The 20679-nt window shown below is 36.3% G+C and overlaps 1 protein-coding gene across 2 annotated transcripts in view; it reads right to left on the bottom strand.

The window, feature by feature from the left end:
- CIDEC (cell death inducing DFFA like effector c) overlaps positions 1 to 20679 on the bottom strand; it is a 33066-nt gene continuing 12387 nt past the window's right edge. Inside the window, exons 1-6 of one of the 2 annotated variants that reach the window (XM_074284014.1) lie at positions 13588 to 13656; positions 13132 to 13209; positions 12717 to 12867; positions 7039 to 7194; positions 5906 to 6093; positions 5 to 1093 (exon numbers count right to left, since the gene is read on the bottom strand). In XM_074284014.1, the coding sequence (XP_074140115.1) occupies positions 916 to 1093; positions 5906 to 6093; positions 7039 to 7194; positions 12717 to 12867; positions 13132 to 13209; positions 13588 to 13592 (756 nt within the window). In that variant the 5' untranslated portion in view covers positions 13593 to 13656 and the 3' untranslated portion in view covers positions 5 to 915. Of the gene's footprint in view, positions 1094 to 5905; positions 6094 to 7038; positions 7195 to 12716; positions 12868 to 13131; positions 13210 to 13587; positions 13657 to 20679 lie in introns of those variants that run through there. The other variant, XM_074284015.1, reaches the window with a different exon arrangement.

The following is a 20679-nucleotide window of genomic DNA, read 5'->3' as shown; positions in this document are numbered from 1 at the left end:
TCAGATCAAATCTTTCAAATTTTTTTCTTCAATATTGCTGTTATTGGATAAATTATTCTCCTGACTCTGCTCAATTCATTCTTCATCAGTTCATACAAGTCTGGGGCACTATCTTTGACATTCTCATACCACCTCAAACTGGAGAGGAGTCACACTGTCCCCCCAATCTAGACACAGATGATAAGCACTACAGCATCCTACTCAGTCTTCATCTAGTCACACAAAAAAATCTTATCATAAAGCTGCTTTGAAACACTTGTTTTGTGAGTGGGCTCTCTTTTCCTACCATGTTTAATGATATTGTTAAACTTAACATCTTAAGTACATCACTTCAAGGAATGGAAATGGTAAGAAGCTGATCCAGTCTCCTCTTTTTCAAACTCCCCAAATTCCAGCTCTCATTTCAGTGGCTCAGCCAGTGATCCCAATTTATGCAGCTGTTGAATTTACAGTCTATGGGCCTCTGCCTACATAATCACCCAACCCTGTAGATTGCACCAAGTTGGCAAGAAAAAGAGACAAGGAAGCTATAATTTACATAAGTTACATATTACAAATGTGTCCCACAATAGTAGGTTAATTTATGACAAAACAGGGCAATTCTGGAGTGAGGCAAGAGCAGGGAAAGTAGTACAGTGATCATGGATTCCAGAGGACTGTGACCTACACCACAGTTCACCCAGCTAAAATGTGGGCCAAATTCTTTGGAGGAGAGTTGGGAGAAAGGGCACAAGAAAGCCCCCAGCTTTCCCTTCAGTCTACACCTGTTGCTTCCACTCTTCCTCTGACTTTGTGGTGTAATGGTGGAAGGGTGGAAAGATTGGCTAGAAGACTGGCAGAAATCCTGGTGAAAATATTACCATTAATTCAAAGCACTCTAGATTCTCTCTCTGCAGTTCAGTTTGAACTGAGGCTTCACTGTAGCATTTTCATAAGGGAAGGGACTATGAGCTTCATTGGGAGAGATGACACCCCATCCTCCAGAGATTGCTGCTTCTCTGTGTCTTCAAGGAGACGTTGCATGAAGCAGGAGGTCCCCAGAAGGACATGACCAGTGGCCTGCATGCTGAAGAGAGCACATCGGAGAGCTTCCCTGTATAGAGAGGGTAGAGAGGAAAAAGGAGGAAAAGGCATTTGATTACTTGAAGGGTAACTTTAGAAGGAGGGAAAACCACTTCAGAACATGTCTGAGAGCTGTTGATCTAGCCCTGACCTCCCTTCTGATCTGCAGTCTTGCATCCCAAGACTGGACAGCTTGAACTGGATGTCCTGTGTCAGACATCTTAAATTCAACATGTCCAAAATTAACTCATCATCTTTGTGCCCAAACCTTCCTTCTTTCATGTTCCTTATTATCATCAGGGACACCATCTTCCTCCTGAACATCATCCTCAACCCCTAAATCTCTCACCACCAGGCAGAATAGCTGTATGGATCATTGCTGTTTGTTCTTCATTCTCAAAAATCACCAAGGCATCAGGAAGGTCATGTCAGGCTATGCAAATGAACTGGATTTAAGTGAGAGAGGGCTGTGCAAGGTCACCTGCCTTACTTTCTTTTCCTGAGCCATCTGGATCCAGTGGCCAGATATAAAGCAAGATGACTAGAGATGGCTCTGGAGGCAGTGGGAGACCTTGGTCTTTTTCAGCTAAGGTCTCTAACAGATCTCAGTTTGAGGCAATATTCAGTCAGTGATTAAGGCTAGGTTAGAAATGAGACAGAGAATGATTTTTACCTAGGCAAACAGCAACTACAATAACAAGCAAACAATCTGGGAGGGGAAGACCTGAATTTCTGACCTAAATAGAAATAATTGCTATTTATCTTCACCCTGAGCCAATCAGAACCCAAACAATGACCAAGTTAGGGTTGGTTTAGGGTTTAAAGCATGGACCTAAATTGTAAACCCCAAGAGATCTTGTGAGGTTTTAGTGATTAAAATTTATATTCCTTTGAGAAAAACACCCTCAGGTAAGGCTATGATACTCTATGTGGTCAGAAGGAAGGGAAGGGATAGGATGAGAAGAGGAGGGGAGGGAAAGAAAGAATTCTTACTCCTACTCACAGAAGTTGTTTGTCCTTCCTTCTCAAAGGGGATCTCATTTCTTACCTAGCCTTAATCACTGAATGAATTGGTGTTGCCTCAGTCAAACTCAGACCTGTTAAAAGACCTTAGCTGAAAAAGGCCGAGGTCTCCTACTGCATCCAGGGTCATCTCCTGTCATTCTGATCTGTATACTGCTACTGGACCCAGATGACAGTAGGGGGGAAAGTAAGGCAGGTGATTTGGCACAACCTTCCCTTGCATAAGATTCTCCATCTTCCAATTCTCTGTATTTTCACTGGTTATCGCCATCTCCCACTTAATGCTAGTTGTTTGCATGTTGTCTCCCTCATTAGCATGTAAGCTCCACAAGATCAGGAACTGTTTTTGCTTTTCTTTGTATCTCTGACACTTTGCATATTGCCTGGCACATACTGAATGTGACGACCGAGTTAGCACCCTGGATATCTTAGAATCATCCAGAATCAGGATAAGCAAAAGTCCTTGGTCTTTATTCTTGGTCTTTAGGGGTAGAAGTGAAAGGAATGGACACTGGATATCTGTGACCTTCCTTTTCCTCCTCTACCACCAAAGTGAGTCTGGCTTATTTTACTTCACCCCCCTAATCCTTCCCACAATTCTCTGTATACACCAAATGATTGAACCAGCACAGAATAGTGGGAAGGGCCATTTTCCAAGCATATGCTAATAGAGTATTATCCAATCGGTAATTAGCCTTAAGTCTCAGTTGTTCCACCTCAGTGCATCAACTCAGAGTTTCAGCCCTCTACAACTGAACATTTAATAAATGCTTGCTGACTAACTGTTTGTAATCTTTAACTGAGCTACATTAAATCTTTCCTTCCCAGTCTTCCTTAAATCAGGGATTCTTAACCTGGAGGTCCATGAACCTGTTTTTAATATTTTTAAAACTATTTCAATATGATTGGTTTTCTTTATAATCATATATTTATTTTATTCTCTTAAAAACATTATTCTAAGAAAGGGTCCATAGGCTTCACCAAAGGGATCTATCACACATACACACCCACAGAGCAAGAGAGACAGACACACACACACACACACACACACACACACACACACACACAAAGACAGAGACAGAGACAACAGAGCATAAACTATTCTGGATAGAGAGAAATCTTCAGGCATTAGTGGAATATTAATATCCAACTTAAGGTGCAATTTTATTTTCATCAAGCAAATTTGAGTCTAGTCTTTGGGACCCCAAACTTCCTAGTTACTGCTCTTTCAACCAGGCAATGTAAATATTTCCTTGGCCTGGACACAAAGGAAAACTTTCAAGTGACATCCTGCATATTCTGGAATAATGATAGAGATAAATGACTTCTAGGAAGCTTTTAGAAGCCAAGGAGTCAACTAGGCTCTTATGGGAAGAAGGGAATAAGAAATCCCACAGCTTTTGAAGTAGGCTATGCTCAGGCCTATATGAAGGGAGGAAATAAGATTAAGGGAGCAGCCAAGATTACATGGTGGAAGTTCTCAGGTTGTAGAACAGAAAGAAGTAAAAGCCACACTCTCTTCAACAATGAAATGAACCAAATCAGTTCCATTTGTTCCATAATGAATAGAACCAGCTACACCCAGCAAAAGAACTCTGGGAAATGAGTGTGAATCACTACATAGCATTCCCAATCCCTCTGTTTTTGTCTGCTTACATTTTTTATTTCCTTCTTAGGTTAATTTTACCTTATTTCTAAGTCAAATTTTTCTTGTGCAGCAAAATAACTGTAAGGCTATGTATACATATATTGTATTTAACTTATACTTTAACATATTTAACAAGTATTGGTCTACCTGCCATCTGGGGGAGGGGGTGGGGGGAAGGAAGGAAAAGTTGGAACAAAAGGTTTTGCAAGGGTCAATGCTGAAAAATTACCCATGCATATATCTTGTAAATAAAAAGCTTTAATTAAAAAAAAATGATATAAAAACCACAGAGAGTTAAGGGATGCTGATGGACAGGAGCCCTGCTTCTATGTAAGCAGCTAATGATTTTTGTTTCATGCATAATTGAAGACTTTGTACTGATGATGTGTTATCTTGTAGTCTCCTGGAAACAGACAGCTGCCTAGTGGAGGAGGGGACTAGATGTGATGGTTCTGCACTGTATATTCATGAAAGCATCATCTAGATTCAAATCTGTATATGTATGAGTGAAGTATACTCATTCATTTATATTTCCTTTACTGGTACTATAGATTGTTTGTGCCAATCAAATACCCAGGCTTAGGAAACTTCCTGGATAGTTTTCTATTCAGTCATTTACCTTGGCCTGTTCCTGCCCTTCTTCAGGTAATTTATGAATCTCTAATGCTAAAGACTTCTCAGGTTTGGGGAGATTTCTCATATGCCCCTCCTTTCATTTTATCTGCCTAACTCCTGTTTAAGGCACAGTTTGAACACCATCTTCTATAGGGGAATCTTCTTCCATTTCTTTTTTTTTTTTCTTCCATTTATTTCTCCAGCTCATAGGGAGCTCTCCTTCTGTGCTCTAAGGTAAAAGTGGACAGCAGACTAACACTTCAGGTTGCAGAATGTAATTAAAATGTTTAAGAAATATTTAATAAAATCAATACAAATATAATAAAATATTATATTTTAAACTAAATTAGATTATATTTTAAAACTAAATCAATATTAATCAATTAATCAATGCCTGCAAAGATCCTTATCCATGGATTAGTGGTTCCCATTTCTGTTTGAATTGGACTTTGCTAATCTAAGGCACTTGCTGCCTTAATCACCTCTGTGGCTGTAGTTGTACTCAAGCAGGAAGAATTAGCACCTTGTCTCTTTGATCAGAATGTAAAACTCTTTCAAATATTTATTGAGTATCTACTGATTATAAAACACTATAAATACAAGGACAAATCAAACTGTTCCTAATTTTAAGGAAGTGATAGTAGACACATAATGCCTATTGATTAATTTTACTAAGTGGCTACAACACATCATCATTATCATCATCAGTGCATAGATAGTGCTTTAAGATTTGTAAAGCACTTTACATATGTTTTGATCCTAACTACCTATGATATGGATATTATTATTACTCCATTTTTACAGACATGAAAACTGAAGCTAAGAATTTAAGTGACTTTCCCAGGGTCACATATCTAGAATTTGAGGAAGGATTTGAACTGTGTTCTCTCTGACTTTAGTCAAGCACTCTACTCACTGCACCATGTAGCTGCCTACAAGTATACAGATAGGAAAATGCAAAGAAGTATAAGGAAGGAGCAGCTGGGTGATACAGTGGATAGAGTCAGGGTCTGAAGTCAGGAAGACCCATCTTCTGAGTTCAAATCTGGCCACAGACACTTACTAGCTATGTGATCCTGGGAAAGTTACTTAACTCTGCTTGCCTCAGTTTCCTAATCTGTAAAGTAAACTGGAAAAGGAAGTGGCAAACCACTCCTATATATTTGCCAAGAAAACGTCAAATGGAGTCATGAAGAATTGGACATGACTGAAATGACTAAACAAAAACAATTAGGAAGAGAAATAAATCAGCTGGAAGGAAGTCAAGAAGGACCTCATATAGAAGTTACTTCCTGAGCTGAGCTTTAAAGGGATCAAGATGTTCTGAGATGGTGAGGAAGGCATGGAGATATGATGCCATGTTCGAGAAACAATAAGGCTTCCATTTGACCAGACAGTTAGATTAGGGACCATATCTTATGCTTTTGTATCTCAGCATCTAGGATAGGATTCTGTTCATGTTAGCTGAGCAAATACTTGTTGAGCTAAGTTAGAACAGATTATTGAAGTAGATGAATGTGCTCAGGGAGCTGAGCTGTCTTCCCCAAAGCTACTCACTTCATGATGCGCTTGGCCCCAGGGCACTGTAGATCATAGGACAGTGTGTAGTTGCCATATAGTGTTGCTTTCACGTTCAGGCAGCCAATGAAGTCATCTGGCCTTGCTTTGTATAAGTCAAAAGTCACAGAAGCCACATCCATCCTCTTAAGGGGTTTTGGAGAGAGGGAGAGCTGGTATCCAGGCCCCTAAAATGAGCATTACAGGTCATGAGAAATAGGCTGATTAGTTAAGATATGGATAAGAGTGGTTAGCAGATAGCTTCTGCCACCACTAGAGCTTCATCTTCTCTTTCCCTTGGTGAGAAATAACTCATTTAGATTCCTATTCTATTCTGATTAGTAGTAATCAATTTGACAGAATCATATCAAGTTTGTTCTGTATATAAGGCCCCAGAGCTGTGAACTGCAGATTCACTTGCTTAATCATAGGAAGTTAATGTCCACCCTTGTTTTGCCTAGTCATAGTAATTAAGCTCTGCATAGAAGAAGAGACAACTACCTTAAAAGTCCCCAAAATATTTTTGTACTTCCATATCAATCTCTTGTCCATTAGGAGCAGGTGACCATCTTATGACCAGTGAATCTGATAGCTTTTACCATTTCCTCCTGCCAACTTAAGGGGAAGCCTGATCATTTTTATTTATTTATTTTTTGGGGGCTGAGGCAATTGGGGTTAAGTGACTTGCCCAGGGTCACACAACTAGGAAGTGTTAAGTGTTGGAGGCCAGATTTGAACTTAAGTCCTCCTGACTTTAGGGCAAGTGCTCAATCCACTGTACCACCTAGCTGCCCTGAAGCCTGTTCATTTTATGAGCAGATATTTTTTACTTCATCCAACTTGTGACCCTGATGATACATTCTTTTGCTTATTTTAGCTTAAGTATCATATGTCAATTGATATAATTATTCTATATTTAATATAGTTGTTCTTGAATGACTAGATATCTAGCTCCACAAAAATAGGTTTCTGAAAGAAGGAGCACCTCAGATTGTGAGGAAGATCTGTGGTCCATTTCATTAGAGAGAACCATGGACCCTTTAATAAACTGCCATTAGCTCAGAGCTCTGTCTCAGTCTTATATTGTAGGTGGGATAATTTTAATCCCCTTGTATCCTCTTGACTTGGTTTACCTGGTTGGATGTTGGTTGCCATTTCTGCCCCTTCTCTAGGATCATGAAAACTGAGCCTTCATTTAATGTCTGGAAATATTCCTCTGTTTCTATGATAGTACCATCTTCTTCCAGAACCAGAGAGAAGGTATCTACCACTGACAGAGCTTCTTGTACCTAGGGAAAGAAAGGCATAATTTGTGATGATTGGACCTTTTTTCTCTTTTCCACTCCTGCTTCCCTTCCCATCCTCAATAGAAGTCAAGATATCAACTAGTCTGAAATTCAGTTCAATATAAGAGCCAAGTACTAGGAGTAGAAAGATGAAAAGTAGCAGGCCCTAAATTGTCTCTAAGACTTTTCTCTCAGCTCTAAAGTTTTCCATCACCTAGGTGCCAAAGTGGATAGAGCCCTGGGCCTAGAGCCAAGAAGATGAGAATTCAAATTCAGTCTCAGACATTTACTAGCTATGTAACTATGAGCAAACCAATTAACCACAGTTTACCTTCACTTTCTCATTTGTAAAATGTGCACCAACTGCTCAAGATTGTTGTGAGAATCAAATGAGGTAATATTTGTAAAGCACTTAGTTTCACAGAAAATAGGTATTAAATAAATGTTAACTGGTATTACCATCTATAAACTATATAATTAGATATCCACAAAAAGCAAAACAAACAGCTGACTACAGACTGTTATGAGACATGAAACTACTATATCATAGAAAAAGTATTGAAATGAGTATATCATAGAAAACAGTATTGCCCATAACATTGCTCGCTAACACTTCAAAGAATCATGCTTAAAATTCCTTCCCTGCTCAAGGCAGTATTTTAGAATGTTTGAAATTCCACCTATGAGTGAAATGAGCAGAACTAGGAGATCATTATACACTTCAACAATGATACTGTATAAGGATGTATTCTGATGGAAGTGGATATCTTCAACATAGAGAAGAGCTAATCCAATTCCAATTGATCAATGATGGACAGAATCAGCTACCCCCAGAAAAGGAACACTGGGAAATGAACATTTTTTTTTCTTCCCAGATTATTTTTTACCTTCCCAAATACAATTCTTCCTTTGCAATAACAACAACAACAACAAAATTTGGTTCTGCACATATATATTGTATCAAACATATACTATAAGATATTTAATATGTATGGGAATGCCTGCCATCTAGGGGAGGGGGTGGAGGGAAGGAGGGGAAAAATTTGGAATAGAAGGGAGTACAAGGGATAATGGTGTAAAAAAAAATTACCTATGCATATGTACTGTCAAAGAAAATGTTATAATTATAAAATTAATTAAAAAAAAAAGAAATTCCACCTAGCTTTTAAGACAATTTCTAGCCAAGATAGGACTTCTTAACCTTAACAATATTAAATAGTATATATTTTCCATGTCTTATCATGCTATCTTTAAAGAAAAACACAAATGAATTAAGTTTATAAAAATCTTGCTTATTGATATTTTGCTAAATTAACTCATATATGTTTAGTGGCTTCCAAAAAGGGAGTCAAATACGGAGAACAGTGTCTGCCTTTTAGTCTCCTGGATTTCCCCCCATCTCCTCCTTATAGTACATTCTTGTATCATTTTAATTTTAGTCTAATGCAAAAATTTGGCGTGTCCATAGGTAGGCGTTAAGTTGACATGATAGTCATTTCACATAATAAGGTCTTAAATAGTTCTGACTGCTATGTATTTGCATTAGAGAGATAACCAGCCCCTTAAAGGGAGAAAAAGGAATAGAGCATGTTAATGGCAGAAATGGGATGGATCCAAGATAGATTTCTCAACTGTTACTATCTATCTTCATTTTAACACATCTGGCCACTTGTGGTTTAAGTAGTTGAACAAAGTTACCAGATTCAATAATATAGACAAAGTTTCTTTTAGTAGGAAGTGAATCATTATCTGAATTCTATTTCTGCACCTTTACAATGTTGCCAGTATTTGCTTAAGGTTGGGGTGGGGTGGGGAATGTGCTTGGTCCTCGGAGACAACTCTTAAATTAACCAGGACGGCAATTTTGAAAAACACAAGACAGATAGAAAGTAGCACAGAAAGAAACAAATCTACTTTTCCTTCTTTTCCTAGAACTCACACTGACTTTGCAAAGGACATTTAGGAGAGTTGCTCAGGAAAAAATGAAATTCAGGACCTACAATCTGACTGTCTTCATCTCACTATGGACAATTGTCCATAACTTTTCTAGAGGCAGCTAGGTGATGCAGTGAATAGAGAACCTGGATCTTAAGTCAAGACGTAAACTAGCTGTGCGACTCTGAGGAATACCTGTAGATTGCCTCAGTTTCTTCATCTGTAAACTGAAGATAATAATAATACTTATGAATAAACTAAATGAGAATTTATAAAGCACTTTGCAAACCTTAAAGTGTTATATAAATTGATATTGCCATCCCTATTATTTTGTTTTATTTTTGCTGAGGCAATTGGGATTGAATGATTTGCCCAGGGTCACACAGCTAGAAAGTGTTCCTGTTACGATTTAAGATACATCACAAGCTTCTGCCTTTCTAAGCAGAGTATATGACATAGGCTGTAAACTGGTCTTATTATGTAATAATTCAGGTTCTTTTGTCCTATACCAACAGTTTCAAACATGACTTCTTAAAAAAAAATTCTTAAAGGATATGACAGAAGAAAAGCAGTCCGTCATCACTGACTGATGACTGTGTCACATAGATACCAGTTTGTGACAAACTAGTTATCTTGTTATAGAGGCTTCTGGAGTCCAAAAGATATTATTGCCTCTAGCCCCATGCTAACAGTGATTGTCACTCAGTCTTTCAGATCCTCAGTAACTCTCAAGTTTGCTTTGGTATGAATCTTTGGTATTGCCTAAACAAAAACAGAGTTTGCTAGAATCACATTAAGGTGATGCTTGAAGGGTCCAAGTGAAGCTCAGGAAGAGGAAAAGAAAAGGGAGATGGGGAGAATTCTCCTTAAGGCAACAGATCAAACAGTGACAAATTAGAAGACCTCCAGACTTGCTGAGGTCTTGTGCTTTTTTGGTAGTCTAGAAGAGGCTTTAAAGGAGTTTAACTCTAGATTGACTTTACTAATTTTGGTTGCTGAAGCAGGGGAAGGAGGTAGATAATTATTTTCCCTTGTCTTCTCCATTTGAAAGGAAGGCAAGAAGCACAATTATTGACCTTATTAATTTTATTTTTAATTACATCTAAATTTTATAGAATGAGGATGAAAGAGGGTATGCAAGAATTCTCTGGAGAAAAAAGGGAAAAAAGGAATAATGTGGCATTTGTCATTTCTTCTTTAAAGCTAAGAGGCAATGTAATGTATTTGGTTTTGGTTTTGGAGTTAGCAATTGGGTTCAAATCTTCCCTTGACTTAGAATCATAGACCTAAAGCAGCAAGGGACCTTAGAATATCTAATCCAACTTCAGCAACCGAGGTTATAAGGTTTATTTAAGACCAGATGGGGTTCAAAAGTCACTTCAATTGGTCTTAGTTTTCTCCACTAGGAAGATGAGGGTCTTGGACTAGATGACCTCAAAAGCTTCTTTACACCTTTAAACTGACAATCCTTTTCTAATGGTCAGGCCTCTTCTTCCCAACCCTAGAGCTCTAGACTTTTACAGCAGGGATGTGGAAATGTCTAGCTCTCATGTCATATAAAGACCAAAAAATCATTTACCAAGCCAACTACAGTTGATGCTGAGTAGATAGCTAGGTACAATAACCTTCCACTGCTTGAGTTCTAGAAGTTGATAATTTTATAAAGCCCACAATTTATGTTAAAAGAATCCAAATGGTCTTTGTCAGAAAAAAGGGTTCCCTCTCCCTGATCTACAGAATGACTATTAAGTGGAAATTAAGCCAGTTGACATCTTTAGGGATGGAAAAGATCACAAAGATCCAAGAAGAGGAGGACCATGATACAATCAAGGTTTATACAAAGTATTCTTTGAGGTAATTAAAATATGCCTCCTCTTTAATCCCAGCCAGTTGGGCAGAAATTGTCTACTTGAGGATAAGGCTATAAAACTAGAAGAGAATTTGACTATAGTCCAATTTTTTCCAAATTTCACAGATGAAAACGTGCAAAGTACACAGAGCTTGAGCTACTTGCCTAGACTCACAACTGATGACCAGAACAAAATTGGGACCAGAACTTGTCCCTTGACTCCTAATCTAAATTATTCTTAATATTTATTCCATATAATATTTTTTTCACCACCAGAAAACTAGACTAAGATAATTTGTTCATGGGGTCTACAATTAATACGGAATTATTCCAAGGACAAGTAATTTATATAGTGTTTGGAACAGGGCCAGATTATTAGATGAAAATATTGACAAATTTCAGAAAGTTGCCCAACCTAACTAGCCTTTTAAGGGACAAATTAAGATTTCTTCACATAAGATTTAAATTTGTTTTTAATTTTTGATAACTATTTCAATATACTTGATTTTCTTTTTAATCATGTATTTATGTATTTAAGAAAATTATTCTGAGGAATCCATAGGTTTAACTAGATTGCCATAGAGATCTACCACTTGCAAAAAGTTAAAAAATTCTGGTCAAAAAGGGAATTCTCCAGTCTCCTCCTCGTACCTAACTTTGACCAGAGGGCTCTCTTCCTGTAGTCATGGAGGGGACTTACCCTTTTATCAGCAATAGTATGCCTAAAAAAAACTTACAATGGAATAGTAAAGTCAGAAGACTTGAGTTCTCAATTTCATCTCTGTCACTAGTTCAATTCTAACATTTAAGCAGCATTTTTGTTCAAGGCAGTGTGGCTAATAAAGACAAGAACAGTCTAAGATTTATCACTTGGTGCAAGAAAAAATGCATATGACTGAAATGGGGGGGAAAAAAGAAAAAAATTCAACCCTGAAATTATTTGATTAAGCCTAGTTGTAGAGAAGAGCTGAAAAAATGCACTTCTCTTCCTTGGAAGCTGGAGGAGGGAGGAGTATTATGTGTATTGAATACTGTGCATATTGTGAAATACCTAATATGCTTATTAGTTTTGCCAAATTGCTGCTTTCCCTTTCTTTTCTAATCTTTTTTTCTGTATATATTATTTCTTAAAATAATAACTTTTTATTTTCAAAACAAATCAATCCCCACAATCCTCTCTCTGGTGCAGATGGCTCTTTCTGTCACAAGTCTATTGGAATTGACCTGAATCACCTCATGGTTGAAAAGAGCCATGTCCATCAGAGTTGATCATTTTATAATCTTTTTGTTACTGTGTACAACAATCTCCTAATTCTAGTCACTCTTCTCTAATCTCTAATCTCTCTTACAAGGGAGAAGATGCTCATAAAGAAAAATAAATAGAGAATATTCAACATACAAGGAAAATTGAGAAGAGAAAGTATCCCAGAAGCATAAGATAAGAAGGCCTGACAAAGTATACATTAATTCAAACACATCTCTTCCATTCTATGAGGCTCACTTTTTTTTTTAATCTGAGAAATAGAGATTGCTTTAAAATTAATCTTCCCAAGGTTCCTTCCTATTCTGAAACAGATTAGTTTGTGGTGGTTTGGGTTTCAAGTAGGTGTGGGTCACTCTTGCCTTGTGTATAGAGATGTACTCATGACTAGAACCTAGAAAGTCAGTCTGAGACAATATTCTAAAAGCATAAATGAATTAATTGAAACTATAGATAATTCTATCTGACATGGTTTCTCACCTTGTGGCTAAGGTCTAAGAGACTATCAGCCATAATCCCCTTCCGAATACTCCGACTGGCATTGGTGACACGATAGGGACGGGGTTTGGTCATGGAACTGGTTTCAGCCAACAGTTGCTGGGTCATCATAGAGGTATTTGTTGCTACCCAACTGGAAAGCCAGATAAAACAGTAAAGATGAGTTCTCTCTATAATTGCTTCCTTCTCCAACCTTTTATCCACCTTTCCCCTCCTCCCAGCCAAATAACATTTCCTTCCTTTGAAGTCTATTTCAGATTTATTTCAGGAAAACTTCCATAGTAAACTTCATCTTGCTTGAATTAGAACATAAATAAGGTACCAGAGGACCATGTGCCTTCTTGTGGTCATATATGTTAGGAATTGATTTGGCAAGGTGAATAGGTACAAGCCTTACCTGGAAAGAGATTTTGGAGAAAGAAGGCTGAGAGACTTCATTGCATATTCCATCCTGGTCAGCTGTTCTGGTTGAGACCTATAAAGAAAACAAGGATCATTCATTTCAGGTAAAACTTCTCTTCCTCACAACCTCTCCCCAGCAAAGGAAGCTCTAGGATTCATTTTTTAAATGGCACTATAGCAACAAAACCATGAGAAACAATCTACTACCATCATGACCCCTCTTCTACCTCCCTCCCCTAGCCTGACATTCCTACAACTGGGCTCATTGCTTAGCTACTTTACTAGCAGCAGCTAATTCCAAGTTAGAAAATAAAATTTCCTAATTTAGACATCTGGTTCTATAGTCCCACTCACCCACCCCAGATCCTAAGCCTGTTCTTGGTTTAGTCCTCCCTCAGTAGGGGTCTTTAATTCTAGTCCATTTCTGACCATCACTCCCTCAGACACTTACTCCATGTCTGCTGTCCCTCTGCTATGTTCAAACTGCCAAGGAAACCTGGGATTGGAGCTAAAGAGACCCAAGATAACTGAACTCTGTTCCATGGAGCAGAGTCCACAGCCAACTAAGCACTTACATAAGAGCTTGGGAATCCTTCACTGAAGTGAGGAAGGTCGATTTCCCCAGACTTTTCACCTATCTGGCTACCAGACAATACTATGTTCAAGAAGATTACTGCAATCACATTTGTTTTGATTTTCTACTGATTGAATATATCTTCACCCCAAATTGCCCTCTAGCCAATGCTAGGAAAACATCCAGGACTTCTACTAATACCTAGCAAACTTAAGTTCTGAACAGCACTAGATCAGCCTTTTTCTAACTCTCCCTAACCCAGCATCACTCACATATCCTAGGAATTGTTTTCCACCTTAACAAGACATCCTTCAGACAACCAGCTCCAACACTGAGGGGCCCATTCATCCCCTTAACATCAACAAGAACCTCCCCAACTTTCCATCTTTACAACAGCTCCCACAAAAACACCTTCCTTCCAACCCTCCCCATTTAGAAGCAGTTTCTCTTATTCTCATGCCTCACAAAAACTGTGTGTAGGGCATCACTTGCTTGTGTCTTGACCCAATTGCTAACTAGAAGCAGTCTTACTTCAATTCCCTTTCCCCCCCCTTCTCTCCAATTTATTTCTGGTTCACAGTAGAGCCCTTTCTCCTATATTATCATCTCCAGTCAGAGGAAAGATATGAAAGGAATCATGGCTTGAGCTACCCCTCATATCTTGTGATCTCTTCTTGTCCTTCCTCTGAAAAATAGATCTCCTTTGTGGAAGGAAAGCATGGCAAGTATGATGAGTTAGAGAGAAGGGAAGAGTTCAGGTCAAAATTGAGATCCTAGCTTCTTGCTTTTTCCTCCAAAGATCTAAGAAGCTTGTTGGGCTTTTGCAGGAACTAACTCCAGGGCATCGAGTTGGGCATTCATTCATTAGGTATTTATTGTGCATCTGTTATGGTAACACCAAAGGGTTAGACAGACAGGGGATATTAAGGTATATGTCTCATGTACACAAATGACAGCAGTAAAAGGAAATAGCTGATAAGTGCCATATGGGTGCTATTAAAAAAAAAAAAAAGCAGCCTCAATTCATATATTGCTTCTGTTTTCTCTAGCAAGGAGAAGGATTTGGAGATTAGAAAGGATAGAACAGAATTGGCTAATAGAGAGTTCAAGCCTGTGATAGAGAGGTAATAAGAGAATATCTACCTGCCCAAATAATTCAAGATTCAACATATCAGGCTTAAATGAACTAGATCCCAGATGCAAAAATAAATAAATAAATATCTAAAAAAAACTTTGTTTATATTATCTGAAAGATTCAATTTCTAACCAGCTGTGACTGTGTGTTGGAGAGGAAGGGGTGGGGATAGTTCAAAAGATTAGGAAAAAAAAATATCCCAGTTTTCAGTAAAGTCTTCAAATCATAAACCAGATATTCTTAGCAAAAGTCTAGGATAGATTACTGAAGGGATATAAGAAAGTTTAATTTTTATTTCAATATTTAAAAAAAAGTCATATGGAACTAATCTTATCTGACAGATATTTGACTGGTAGATAAAAGTGATACTTCATTAAGAGTTTATTGGATTTTTGGATCTCATTTGATAAAGTCTCTGATATGCTGTCCTTCAGACAAAATAGAGAGTTCTTTGAGGTAGACAACACGGAACAGTTAGGAGAATTCAGAACTGGTTGGGTGACCTTATCCAAAGAGTAATTATTAACAGTTTCATGTCAGTTTGGAGGGAGTTTTCTAGTGAAATGTTCTTTGGATCTGTACTGTTTTAATCTTTTTTATCAATGACTGGGATGAAGTCATAGATGACATACTTGTCAAAATATACAGATGACTCAAAGGTGGGCGGGGGAGCTAACATGCTTCATGTTAGGATCTAAAAATATCTCAACAATCTAAAACATTAGTTCAACTTCCATAAGATGAAATTTAATAGGAGAAAATGTAAATATCTTCATATAAATTAAAAACTTAATTTCACAAATAAAAATAAGAAAAGTATGGCTAGCTTATAGTTCTTGTGAAAAATATCTGAGGATTTTTTTAAAAAGTATAAAGAAAATAGGAAAGCTCCTGATCTAATGAGACAAATAAAAACCAGAAGCAATTGAAAATATTATCTCAGAATTTGATAAAAAAATCATCAACTAGAATTTTTTGCAAGTTCATTTTTACTACACATTGCTTTATGAATCATGTTGGGAGAGAAAAATTAGAGCAAAAGAAAAACAATGGGAGAGATTAAAAAACAGAAAGAAAGAAAAAAAAAAGGATGTGTTGATTTACATTGTCTCCTTAGATCTTTTTCTGGATGCAGATGGCATTTTCTGTCCAAAATCTATTGGGATTGCTTTGAATCACTGAAACATTAAGAAGAACCAAGCCTTTTATAGTTGATTATCACACATTCTTAGTATTATTGCGTGCAGTGTATTCCTGGTTCTGCTCATTTTGTTCAGCAACAGTTCATGTAAATCTTTCTAGGTCTTTCTATAATCAGCTTGTTCATTTTTTATAGAACAATAATATTCCATTACCTTCATGTATTACAGCTTGCTCAGCCTTTCCCCAACTGATGAGCATCTACTCCTTTTCATGAATATAAATTACTGGGGAAAGGACTTCCTATTTGATATTAACTGCTGGGAAAACTGAAAAGTTATTTGGCAGAAATTAAATTTAAATCAGTAGATTACACTATATGTTACACTAACCTCTAAAGAGATACTTGACCAAAATATAAAACATTACAGTATAAGAAAGAAAGAAAGAAAAAGGCGTCTGTCATAATTCTGACTGGAGGAAAAAAATTTTAATGTTTTTTTTAGTAAATTTTGTTGATATATTTTGATTTTAAGTTATTAAAATTTCTCTCAATATTCCTTCTCTTCCCTTTTATCATAAGGGCATAACAATATAACAAGAATATTTTTTAAAAGAAAGAAGAGGGAAACCCCTAGCAAAACCAAAAAAAAAAAAAAAAAAAAAAAAAAAAAAGGAAAATTCTGAAAATACATTCAGTGTTCCACACTTTGGGGCTTCCTGTATGTGCAAAGCAATGAGATGACAGCTTCTTTTTATATTTCTTTGGAGCTACTCTTTTTCTTTCTAATATTTGAACATTCAGTTTTTATTATTTTTTGATAGGTTTTCTTTACCTTTATTTTCTATGTAATCATTGTGTATATGGTTTTCTTTGTTCTATTTGTTTTCCATCAATTCACCTGACTCTTTTCATGCTCCTTGGTAGTCATCTTCATTATTTTGTTACACCACAGTGATATTCCATTACACTAAAGTACTACAATTCATTTAATCATTCCATTGTCTGTAGATATTTATTTTGTTTTCAGTTCTTTGCTAATATAAAAAAATATTTTGGTATACGTGGGAATTTTCTCTTTGGGTCATATGCTAGGTAGTAAGAATCTCTAAGTCAAAAGATATGGATATTATAGGCACTTTATTCGAATAATTAAAATTGCTTTGCAAAGTCATTATACCGATTTACAACTCCACCAACAATGCACTAATGTGCCTATCTTCCTAGGCATTTATGGTTTCCCCCTAACATTTTATATCTATCTTTTGTTATCTGAACCAATTTATTGGCTGTGAATTAAACTTTAGGGTTGTTATATTTGTATTTATTTTATTAATAGTTATTTGGATCATTCTTTCATATGGCTGCTAATAGTTTCTAATTTCTCTTTTGAGAGTTGTTTGTTCATAATCTTTGATCACTTATGTATTAAGAAATGACTTACACACATAAACACACATACACGTTAGTTAGCTGTCTGTGTATTTTAGATACTAAACCCTTATCAGAGAAATTTGAAACAAAGTTTTTTTCCATCTGATCACCTCCTTTCTTTTCCTAGATGCATTAATTTTGCTTGAACAACTTTTGTTTTCATTTGTTGTAAAAAAGATTACCTATTTTATTTTTGTAATTGCTTCTATCCCTTGTTTGGCTAGCAAAATAGTTCCTAACCATAGTTGTGAAAGAGATATACCCTGCTTCTTTGCTACTTTTTAAATGTTAGGTTCTTTAATATTAAAATCACGAATTCATTTTGAATTTTGTAAAATATATTATAAGGTTATGGTCTAAGCCTAGTTTCTGCCAGGCTGTTTTCCAGTTTTCCCAGCAATTTTTAATCAAATAAGTAATCCTTTTTCCAAGTAATTTCTAGTTTTTCCTTATTTAGTCTATTACATTGATCTGCCTCTATATATTTTAACCAATGCTAAATGCTATTAATGGTTACAGCTTTATAATATAGTTGAAGTCTAGAAGTACTGTTTCCCCTTCATACCCATTTAAAATTTATTTCTCTTAATATGCTTGATCTTTTGTTTCTCCAAGTGAATTGTGCCATTTTTCTTTTTGTTGTTGAGTTCTATAAGGATAGTTTATCAGTAAGTTAATTTAGGCAATATTATTATTTTTATCACATTTGCAGAGAATTCCAGCTATTTAAGTTATTCCTTATTTCTTTTTTTTATTAAAGTTTTTTATTTTCAAAACAAATGGACAGAATTTTTCAACACTGACTCTTGCATAGCCTAGGGTTCCAAATTTTCCCCTCCTTTCCCCCACGTCCCCTCCAGGCAGTAAGCGATCCAATATAATGTTATACATGTTAAAATATATGTTAAATCCAATATATGTAAACATATTTATACAATTATCTTGCTGCTTAAGAAAAATCAGATCAAAAAGTAAAGAAAATGAGTAAGAAAACAAAATCCAAGTGAACAACATCAAAAAGAGTGAGAATGTTATGTTGCAATCCACACTCAGTTCCCACAGTCCTCTTTCTGGGTGTAGATGGCTCTCTTCATCACAAAATCATTGAAAGTGGCCTTAATCATCTCATTGTTGGAAAGAGAAACATCCATCAGAATTGATCATCATATAATGTTGCTGTTGCCATGTACAATGATTTCCTGGTGTTCTTTATTTCTTTAAGGAACATGTTGTAATTAAATCTATACAAATATACAAAAATCTATACAAATGCTTTGATAGATTTATTTCCCCAAATAGTTTGTGTAGTTTTTAGTAATTTTGAATGAAGAGTATGATTTCTTTAAAAACAACGATAAAGATAACCACAAAAGACAAAATCAATATCCTTATTACCTACAATGAAAATGCTTCAGCATTGGGGGGGGGAGGGGGGAACAAAACAACAACAACCAATGCAGTTAAAATGAGAAGCAAAAAAAATCAAGTTTGGGGTGAGGATGGGAAAAACTTTGCATTAAATATCAATTATAAAAGGCTACCATAAAAAAATTTAAAGAATTTATATAAATATTTTTACACATGTAATCTCAGTCCCAGAGCCCACTGACATGGGATTATCTCCTTATTAGTGGAAAGCAATGTCTCGTGACTGTGTGAAGGGTAGGGCAGAGTTGACAAGAGAAGAGGGCCATCTCTTAAGTCTCTTGGGCCTTGTCAGTTTTTTTCAATACCTGGGTTTCCAGCACTTATCACTTCCAGCTTTGGGGAAAAAAGATGCATGACGGCCCCATTTCAAATTGACAAAAGGAAGTGATTCTAGGATAAAGCTGATAAAAGAGGAGCTAAGATTTCTCATCCTGTCCCTATTCTGAGATTATTTCACTAGAGATTTTGAGGGAACTTCCCCTTTGGTGAGGTATAAAAGTTTCTTTTGGTTGAATTACATTACCTTACAGAAGAGTTCCTTTGCTTTGTATTGTCTATATTTGTCATCCTCCTGTATGTAATTTCTCTGATTTTTTTCTATTGACTTAGTAAAATGTATTTCATTGCTAATGCCTTTTTTATTTTTTTATTTTTATTCATTATTATTATTATTATTATTATTATTATTATTTTGCTGAGGCAATTGGGATTAAGTGATTTGCCAGGGTCACACAACTAGGAAGTGTTAAGTGTCACATTTGAACTCAAGTCCTCCTGTCTTCAGGGCTGGTGCTCTATCCACTGCACCAACTAGCTGTTCCCATTGCTAATTTCTATGTGAATTTATTATGCAACTGGTTTTTGATGGCAAGGGATTCAGACTTTGGATACAAAACTTGTCATTGCCCTTCCTTATTAAGAAATTGTAATCAGAAGTTCAGCTTGAGCCTGAAAACCATATTCCCAAAACTAATAATATTTAAGAGAGCAGATCAGTATAATTTGAGCCTAGTATCCTCTCTCTCTGAGGAGTGCAGAGCAGAGTTGCCATGCTTCTGTCCCCAGGCCCTTGGCATCCCTACAACATAACATTCTCACTTCTTTTATTGTTGTTCACTTGCATTTTGTTTCTTACTCATTTTCATTCCTTTTTGACCTGACTGTTCTTATGCAGCCAGATAATTGCATAAATATGTTTACATATATTGGATTTAATATATATTTTAACATGTATAACATATATTGGATTGCTTGCCACCTAAGGGAAGGGGTGGAGAGAAGGAGGGGAAAATATGAAACACAAGGCTATTCAAATGTCAATATTGAAAAATTATCTGTGCATATGTTTTGAAAATAAAAAGCTTTAAAAATAAATAAATAAAGCATCCCTAAGAGAAAGATAGAGAAAGAAGAGGCTAGAGATGTTTATTCTGCTTCCCTTTGAGATACACAACACCTGGATGCTACATGTAGGGGACAATTCCTGCTAAATACACATGCAATGTTTGCTATTTCCTTTGATTTCTTTTGGGATATTGGCCTAGTAGCAATATACCTGAATCAAAGGATATGTTATTCAGTTACTTTCTAGGCATGGTTAAATGTCGGAACCAATTTCACCCTCCACCCATAGTGCATTAGAATGCCTTTTCCCTACAACCCCTCCAACATCTTTCATTTCCTACACTGGAAAAACAAAAAACAAAACAAACAAACAAACAAACAAAAACCCCAAAAAACAAAACTTTGCTTTGATAAGTGGAATCTCAAAGTTGTTTTAATTTGCATTTCTTTAATTACTAGTGGATTAGTTTTTCCTCTCATGATAGCT

Source organism: Sminthopsis crassicaudata, chromosome 1 (genome assembly GCF_048593235.1).
Source record: "Sminthopsis crassicaudata isolate SCR6 chromosome 1, ASM4859323v1, whole genome shotgun sequence".
NCBI lineage: Eukaryota > Metazoa > Chordata > Mammalia > Dasyuromorphia > Dasyuridae > Sminthopsis > Sminthopsis crassicaudata.
The sequence above is the reverse complement of the archived record's forward strand: the minus strand, read 5'-3'. Positions and strand labels throughout refer to the sequence as shown.